Below are 8,744 nucleotides of genomic sequence, written 5' to 3' on the forward strand. Positions count from 1 at the left end.
CAGGGTCCTGCCTTTTCTAGTGTGATTCCTTACCTTCTTCATCCTCTCCAAGTGCATTGCCTCACACTTTTCCCAATTGAATTCCATTTGCTCTGTCCTTGTGAACAGACCAGTTTAAAGTCATTTGTAGGGAAGGTGTTAAAATCTGTTTTACAGGATGTGACAACAGGGCGTTTTGAAACAAATGGTGGCACCGAACAAAGTCAACATGGAGTTCTCACAGGAAATCGTGCTCAACAAGCCAGTTGACATTTATTGAGAGTATTAATTGTAGCATGGATAAAGGAGAATGAGTGGATGTCTTGAATCGGATTTACAAAAGGTTTTTCACAGAATCTCTACAGAGTGGAAACAGGCCATTCAGCCCATCAAGTCAGCACTGATCCTCTGAAGGCCATCCCACCCAGATCCAGTCCCCCACCCTATCCCCATAGCCCTGTACTTCACATGGCTAATTCACCGTGCCTGCACGTTCCAAGACACTACAGCATATTTAGCATGGCCAACCCACATAATCTGAACATCTTTGGACTCTGAGAGGAAACTGCAGCACCCCGAGGAAGCCCACACAGACACGGGGAGAATGTGCAAGCCCTATACAGTCATGCAAGGCTGGAATCAAGCTGGGTCTAGGCCCGAAACGTCAGCTTTTGTGCTCCTGAGACGCTGCTGGGCCTGCTGTGTTCACCAAGCCTCACGTTTCATTATCGTGGGTCCCTGGTGCTGTGACGCAGCAGTGCTAACCACTGAGCTGCCCAAAGGTATGACACTGGATAAGGTTCTCCACAGAACAGTAAGAGCAAATGGCACTGGGGCAAATATGCTAAATTGGACTTCGAAGTGGTTAACAAGCAGAAAATAGGACTGAACAGATCACTCTCAGGGTGGGATACCAGAGGAACAGCATTAGCTCCACAATGATTCCAAATTATTTGGATCTGGAGATCAATTGCAATATTCCCAAATTTGCCAATGACACCAAACTGGGTGGGAATGAGAGCAGTGAGGGTGCACGGAGGCTTCAAGAGATGGACAGAAATAGTAAATGAGCTAGAACATTGCAGGTAGAACATAACATGAAATAATAAGCATGTCAAATTGTCCACTTTGGTTGAATATCAGAAAGGGAGGAACTCTTTTCAAATGTTGAGCAGTTGGAAGGTATTCTTAGATTTCAGAAGAATAAGGAAGGGTAACCTCAACGATGCTTACAGAACTTCTCCAGGATGAGACAAAGTAAATATCGATTGTTACATTTTCCCAGTCTGGTGCCTCTAGGACCCCAGGGCATAGCCTCAGGATAAGGGGGAGTTCATTTAAGACTGAGATGAGAACGAATCTCTTTTTTCACATTCATTCATGAAATGTGAGCATCACTGCTGGACCAGCGTTTATTGCCCATCTCTCTGGATGGTCTGGACTCACATTTAGTAAGACCAGGTAAGAATGACAATTTCCTTCCCTGAAGGAGATCTGGGAACCAGATAGATTTTTTTTGCCAATCGATAACATTTGTGGTCATCATTATAGTTTCAATTCCAGATTTTATTTTTAATTGAATTCAAATTCCACCATCTGTCACAGTGGGGTTGAAACCCAGGTCATTACCTAAGTGTGGGGATTAAAAATCTATCAGTAGGCCATTGCTTCCCCTTCACTCAGGGAGTGGGGAATCTTTGAAATTCACTCCCACAGAGGCCTAAGGAGTTCAATCGTTGAATGTGTTAAAGACATGCACTGATAAACGTGTTCAAGTTCATTCATTGATACATCTCTAGAGACTACTGATATTGAGGGATATAGAGCTAGTGCAGGAAGGTGGTATTGAGGTAGATGATCAGCTATGAGCTGAAACGGCAGGGCGTGGACAATGGCCTCTTAAGAATCTCCTCCACAATGCTCCAAGTTTGCTGATTTCCTCCAATTCTGGCCCCTTGCTCATCAACAGATTTCAATAGCCCCGACACTAGAAGCTATGCTTTCATCTGCCAAGAATTAGCTTTAGAATTCCCTCCTAAAACTACTCTATCTCTCTTCCCTCCTTTAAGACTGTCCTTAAACCAACTCTTTGACCATGACTTTGGTCATCTGCTCTAGTACATTACACAGGTTTGTCTGTATTATTTTCTAAAGCTCTTGTGAAGCACTTAGTCCTGTTTTAATACAAATAACAAATGTGCAACTTACAAAATTCATACCCTAGATCACTAGGACTATCTCTTTACCTTAGTCAGTCCTACAATATCATCCAAAACCAACTGAAAGTGCAATATGAGGATGACCATCATTTTGGACCCAGTTTTACATTCATTTCCAATAATAATGGATTTCGCAAGTGGCTTATATAATTTACTCCATTTGTTGATAGCAATATTTGCATATTTATCAGTTTTTAGCATATTGCCAACTTTCACATTGACTCATTAACACTATTACTTTCAGATGAAGTGGAAATCACCAACTGATTGACAACCATAATCAATGCAGGACTGCAAATATAAATAGAACTCTTAAGAATCCAACACAACTCCTTTCAAACTGACTGAGTGTCTCCATCTCTCTGCAGCTTTATTCTAAATTTTAAAATACGTAGGAGTTGACCAGTTGCACACGACTGCCCTTTTCGGTATTCCCAAATCTAAAATCCGCATTGATGAAATTCTTTAGCTGTAGACTGCAAGAATTTTAAACAGATTCCAGCCATGTGCAATTCATTTAGACATACGGTCATAGAAGTTCACAGCATGAAAACAGGCCTTTCGGCACAACTTGTGCGTGCTGCCCAGTTTTCACAAGTAAACTAGTCCCACATGCCTACGTCTGGTCCGTATCCTTCCATATCTACCCTGCCCATGTACCTCCCCAAATGTTTCTTAAATGACAAAAATTGTACTTGCCCCAACCACTACCTCTGGCACTCCCTCTACAGATATGCCCCACCGTCTGTGCAATCTAACTGCCTCTCTGGACCTTTTAGTAAAGAAAAGGAACACACTTTACTCTAAAGTTATAATGGGAGTGAATCAGTTTTTATCTTTTAAAATGCAGACAATATTTATTATAATAACTTAATATTGCATAAGCAGTAAAGCACTAACAAGAAGTGCAAAACATTATTGAACAACTCTTCATAAAATTCAGTTCATTCAAAACAAAATATTCAGGGGTTGTCATGTGCCATTATCCCCATACAAAAATAGCATATCAGACAATATTCATCATTATTCACAAACTATTTACAGTACACAAACAAAATCTACTTGAGGCAATATATGTATTTCACAATATTGTAGGACACAGCATGTCAGGCATTCAGCAACAGCAATGTAATCAGGATGAGTACAAGTGTTGGATCACGCTCAGGCAGGAATTTCTCTCAGCTGTTACATAACCCCGCACAGCATCACCAAACCAGCTGCCTTGGCAACAACTAAAAATAGGTCTTACTGAGGCCACCATCTCCTCGGCCTGGGTGATGAGGTTCTCAACTGCGACTTTCAATTCTCCAACTGAACAGCAGAAAGAGGGCTGCAGGAGACAAACAGCATTAAATGCGCCCAGCAACTTTCATCTCTGAAACAAATAGGCCACAAGAGTTAACACATAATTCCAAGCAGGACTGAGGCAGGCAGTCAGCCATGAACTGATGGGCACAAGGCAGTGATCTCTCTGAAATCTGTATTTAACTCAGAAGTAAAGGTGTGAAGATCCAAATGGTTTGCGTTCTCGGCACACTGGAGAAATCCCCTCTGCTCATTCTGTCTTCTTGTTTTAAACATCGGCAGAGGGAAATGCAGAACATGCTGTTTTTAAACCTTTACTCGGGCTGTGAAATCTTTTAAGTCAAACAGGCATCAAACGCAAACTAATGGAGAAAGAAAAATATGACAGCTTCTCCAGCATTTTTAGGTGTGGGACATGAACACAAGTATTGAAAGGAGGGAGAGGTTAATCTGCAAAGTGACTGCCAGGTAATTACTCAGCACAAACAAGGGTTAAACCCCAATTCGAAGAGTATGAATCTAGCGTAGGAAAATGGTGGTACAGACTTAATAGGTCAAAGGCCCCCTCTGTATGTAAGATTCTATGGCTCTTGTACTTTACATGAGTCTAATCCAAGTTGATCTTTACCCACTGTCAGAACTGAGATTGCTAATTTGTGTAGCCTCAAACTGCATGTTCTGTGTATGGTTGTTAATTTTGGACCTCACTTCCTTCCACCTCTACGCCTCTCTGTGAGGTTTGCTGCCTAGTTCTATAGTTTGGTACGTGGGGAGCGAGAATGGAGGGGAACAATAGGAGCATGGTGGCTGCTTCAGGACTTGCTGTCTGGTGATCGCCGTGGCTCCAGATCTGGGCTCAAAACTCCTTCTGCTGGGAGAAGGAGCCCAGTTGCCTCGGACCCACACGCACGGGGCGGCAAACCAGGGCCTGTGCCCGGGGAGAGGTCCTGGCAGAGGAGTCTATTGGGTGGCAAGGCTGAAATGGCAGGAATGCCAGGGTAAAGGACTGGAATGGGAGCTGGGTACCAGCATCTGTCCAGGTTGGCTTTGTCCAGAAAGGGCACGTATGGAGCAGCTGCCGAGGAATTGATGAGATAAAAGGGCACACAGAAAGGGGGCTGCTGACCAAGCGTGGGCATCATGCCAATCCCCATCATCGGGTGAACAGCAGGCTTGAGGCCTTCCTCAGAGCCGGTCACGTGACCTGCCAGATCAACTTTGACCCTTTTGGCTGGTCGGTCATCGGTCTCCTGTTTAATGTCACAAGTCCGGCTGAATGTGTCACATGGAGTCAACTCCTTCTCACTTCTCCCCTCACCCCTCTCCCCTTCTCCTCCATAGCCACTGTCAGTGTCCGTGTCGCTCCCAGTGTGCTCCACCACTTGTGTCCGCTGGATGACCGGGACACAGTTGCCACCGGGACCGGCCTGGCCTGGCGCCACCGCCACCACCACCTGAGCATCGGCCTGCCCTGCCCCCAAGGTCGGCATCTCCCCATTGGCTCGGAGATGGGTGACAGCACGGTGCAAGTGGCCAATCAGCTGCTCCTTCGGAGTCCAGTTTTCGAAGCTGGTCAGGTGTTGCAGCACTTCCCTGGCACATGTCTGAAATCCTAAATGGAAGGCATCCAGATCTGACTGTGTGGCACCTTTCAAGGCACGGTCCCCTCAAAAAAAAACATACAAAGGCAGATCACAAGTGACGGATCCTGACTCTGTACAACTACTCTCCAAACAACACTGCTCCAACACCATGACAAACAAATCCTGAATCAGCGTTAGAACCAAGCCTTTGTCTATCCTCCCAGCTGGGTATAAATCTCATATCCCATTCATCATAACTGTGGTAAATTATAAACTATCAATTTCCAACTTCCATCAGTCAAATTTAATATCTGAGACCTTTGTGAACTAAAATAATTTTTTTGTGGACAGAGCATTGACTTAAAATATCTACGCCTGATCAGATTGAGCCAACCTCATAAAACCGATGAGATAAATATGGCCTGAGCCAAATTTAGTATTTTATATAAGGGCACTGTGTCTCCTATTTTTGATTTGCATCTTTCTGGGAGTTGTACGTATTGGGGTGAAAGTTGCCTGCAGATCATTCAGCTTGAGTGTGCAATGATGCCAGACATGGGAATACACAAGCAAACTGTACTTCAGGAAATCAGCTTTTGGGCACAGCCATGAGAAAACAAACAGATTCATGACGGCAAAACCTGGAAAGCTTGCTCTCCAGCTCTCCTCCTGTTTCTTTCTCAATCTCTTCGGAAGCCAGAATTGGTGATTAAGCAAGGAGAAACAAACAGTTACCAAAATCTCAATGATTCTACAAATAAAACTATTGCTGATCATACAAGACATTAACTGGAAAACACATGATCTCAGGTTCAACTCTGACAACATGAGGACTCTGAAAAACTTTTATAACATCTACTCTATTTTTTCTCATTCCTGGAACAGTGACTACACTCCAGAAGTATCTCAAAGGCTGCAAAACTCTCTAGAGTGTCACAAAGACATGTAAGACACTATGGAAATAAAAAGAATATCTATTTAAAACACTGTCCTGTCACTTACCATTTTGCAAAGTAATAATCTTCTGATGCTGTTGCTCTGTTAAAGTGGTCAATGCCTTTAAGTGTTTCAGTGTTAATTCCAGTACTACAGCTTTTTCCAGATGCCCCAATGACTTGGATGGAATGGGGGGAGGGAGGGTGGAAGAATAGGGCAATTTAATTTTTATAAATTATTTCTTCAATTATAACTTTAAAAAACAGTTCTGACAGCAACAAAGTTATCAGTATTACTTGCAGTAAACACACTTTGTAAATGTGTCTGCTCCTCACTGCTCCGTGAGCTGCAGATAAGAAGCAGCCCACGCCGGTTCCTGATATGAGTTATGTATCTCCCCATTTCTCCGGGGCTAAGCTCACGCACTACTGCGTTAACAGAGAACGCACAGATTTCAGTACCTTACCGTCAGTTTCAGGTGCTCGGGCAGCAGATCCTTAAGCTGCGAAATGCATTCGTTAATCCTATCCCGTCTTTTCTTCTCGACCAGTCTGTGTGGTAGTTTATAGGCTTCCTAAGAAAACAACGTGAAGCCAAGACGCATAATTTCAGTGCGCGCACACACACATAAACTGGGGAGGGGGAGGCAACGCTGTTGCTATGCGCTATATTCACTGCATTTTAAGCTGTGACAATTTTACAGTGAAATACGGTTTGAAGTATATTAAATAACGGACGGACGGAAAGCAGAAGTGATGAGAAGTTTGGATAAGGTGGGCAATGAGGAGTACATCTCTGAGGAGATAGATCAGTCAGCCTACCTTTGGTTTCATTGCCCGCTTTGACTTGCATACGTAGATGGAGCGGGACTCCACACTGTCAAATTGGGAGGGGGGGGGGAGAGAAAAAAAACAGTAAATTCAAACACTATTATCAACAGGGCTGACTGAAAACGAGAGGGAAGATGCAAGCTCACCCAAAAAAGTCTGCGTTCTCTAGTAACGTCCGTTCAGTTAAGCAAGCAGTGGCTTGCAAAAGAGGTAGATCATCCTGCATTATTCCTGAATTGGGGGGGGGAGGTGAAGATTATAAAAGTGAAATTAATGTCCCCCCCACCCCCAAAACACACACACACACACACACACACACACAAGTGACCGACCAGCACTGGCTCAGAGGTTGTAGTCGCCGGGAAGGATGCCCAGACAGAGGGCAGACCCCCCGCCCCCAGTGCAGACAATCTAATTGTCAGTCTCTGTGTATCTGCCTCTCTCTATATTCAGCCTCTGCTTCTCTTGGTCGGAGTTTTTGTCGCAAAAGAAGCGCAGGCGCAGCGAGCAGCTCCTGCAACTCACGTGTAGCATCAACACCAGCCCCCAAAATCCCACTCAGCACGCCCCCCCCCCCCCCCCCCCCCGCCACAACCACCACATCCAGTAAAAAAGAGGAGGAAGGAAATTGAAGGAAAACTGTAACCTTCTGTTACATAAACCTTGGCAGCTTGCAATGTGTTCAGTATGCACCCGTGACTGTGCTGCTGTCTGCCTGAATGTAGCTCTGCCTCACTTCTCGGGGAGTCCAGAAAGGGTGCTTTCCTTATTTAAAAAAAGTTTTTTTTTGAAAAGCGGTTTGCAAAAGTGCATTCCACTCCCCTCATCGCAAACAGAGGCAAATATTTATTGGACAGACCATGACCTATTTGCAAACGCGAATGTTTTGCACGTCGACGCTCCGCATCAATTTTGTTTTATTTCAGAAATATATCAAAACAAAAATATTTGTATAAATAGAGTCACAAATGCAATTTAGTTCTGTACAGCAATACATCAAGAAAACAAAACAAGCGTTAGACTGTCACTCTATCCGAAGAAAGGCCATCTCTTACACTCCCCCCGACCCCCACGAACCTAAATGATGCACAGCAGAGTTGTTCAAGGGGAACCTGACTAGTGCAAAGGGTCATACACAGCGGGTCAGCTGTTTGCACAACCAAAGTGCAGATTCCGTCCTATAAGCGCCTTTTCGCCAACAACGCTGTCAGTGTGATGGAAGAATTTTCACCCATCCTCTGTCTCCCGCCACCCCCATTATCTCTCCATCATTATAACAGAAAATAACACAATCCCCCGACCCCGGGTTTAATACCGTGTGACTATGACACAGCAAACAATATCTGTGCTCGCGGCTGCTGGAAATCCTGCTGCATGAGTTAACGTTTTATATCCAACACACACCCACGTTAGCACAGAGACGGAGCCAGACCTCAGAGCCAGAATCTGGAATCTTCCCTGCAGGTCAAGACATAGTGCCATTATGTTTCCAACAGCCCACAAACTTCATTCACCTCCACCATGTGCCGGTACATCCACGCCCAATTTGCTTAATTAAATATTCCGTTATTTTGTTTACAGCAACACTGTCTAATATGGTGCCCAGACTCGTTTTTCTTAAAGGGTAACCGAGGAGAAATTTAAATACTGTATGAGCAGTACATAGGTACTGATTAAAATTGCAGCTTGTTACTGTGCCACCTTAACGTATGTGGAATAGTCACCTTGAAGTAGTTACAAAAGGCAATAATAATTTCTCGGAATGGATGGACTGGGACAGCTTGAGTTAATTCAGGACAGAGACCTGACATGAACTCGGCACGTTGCTCAGTCATGCTACCAACCGTTCAGGAAGACGGTGTGTTGGTGGCGTGTTAAAGTCGTGTGACGCG

The 8,744-nt window shown here is 44.4% G+C and overlaps 1 protein-coding gene across 3 annotated transcripts; it reads right to left on the minus strand.

Annotated features, from left to right (window-relative positions):
* Positions 1–487: 487 nt before the first annotated feature.
* On the minus strand, positions 488–8,396 carry bhlhe41 (basic helix-loop-helix family, member e41). 3 transcript variants are annotated; one of them, XM_048553700.2, is made up of 6 exons: positions 8,285–8,396; positions 6,999–7,083; positions 6,844–6,898; positions 6,489–6,596; positions 6,089–6,200; positions 488–5,169 (listed from the first exon to the last, which is right to left on the minus strand). In XM_048553700.2, exons 2-6 carry the CDS (start codon positions 7,076–7,078, stop codon positions 4,316–4,318), a joined length of 1,209 nt encoding a protein of 402 aa, XP_048409657.1. In that variant the 5' UTR covers positions 7,079–7,083; positions 8,285–8,396; the 3' UTR covers positions 488–4,315. The 3 variants fall into 3 exon arrangements, with proteins under 3 accessions (XP_048409657.1, XP_048409661.1, XP_048409658.1); XM_048553704.2 differs by lacking the exon at positions 8,285–8,396 and adding an exon at positions 8,168–8,185; XM_048553701.2 differs by lacking the exon at positions 8,285–8,396 and adding an exon at positions 7,185–7,321.
* Positions 8,397–8,744: the final 348 nt, after the last annotated feature.

The sequence above is a fragment of the Stegostoma tigrinum genome, chromosome 25 (genome assembly GCF_030684315.1).
Source record: "Stegostoma tigrinum isolate sSteTig4 chromosome 25, sSteTig4.hap1, whole genome shotgun sequence".
NCBI classification, from domain to species: Eukaryota; Metazoa; Chordata; class Chondrichthyes; order Orectolobiformes; family Stegostomatidae; genus Stegostoma; species Stegostoma tigrinum.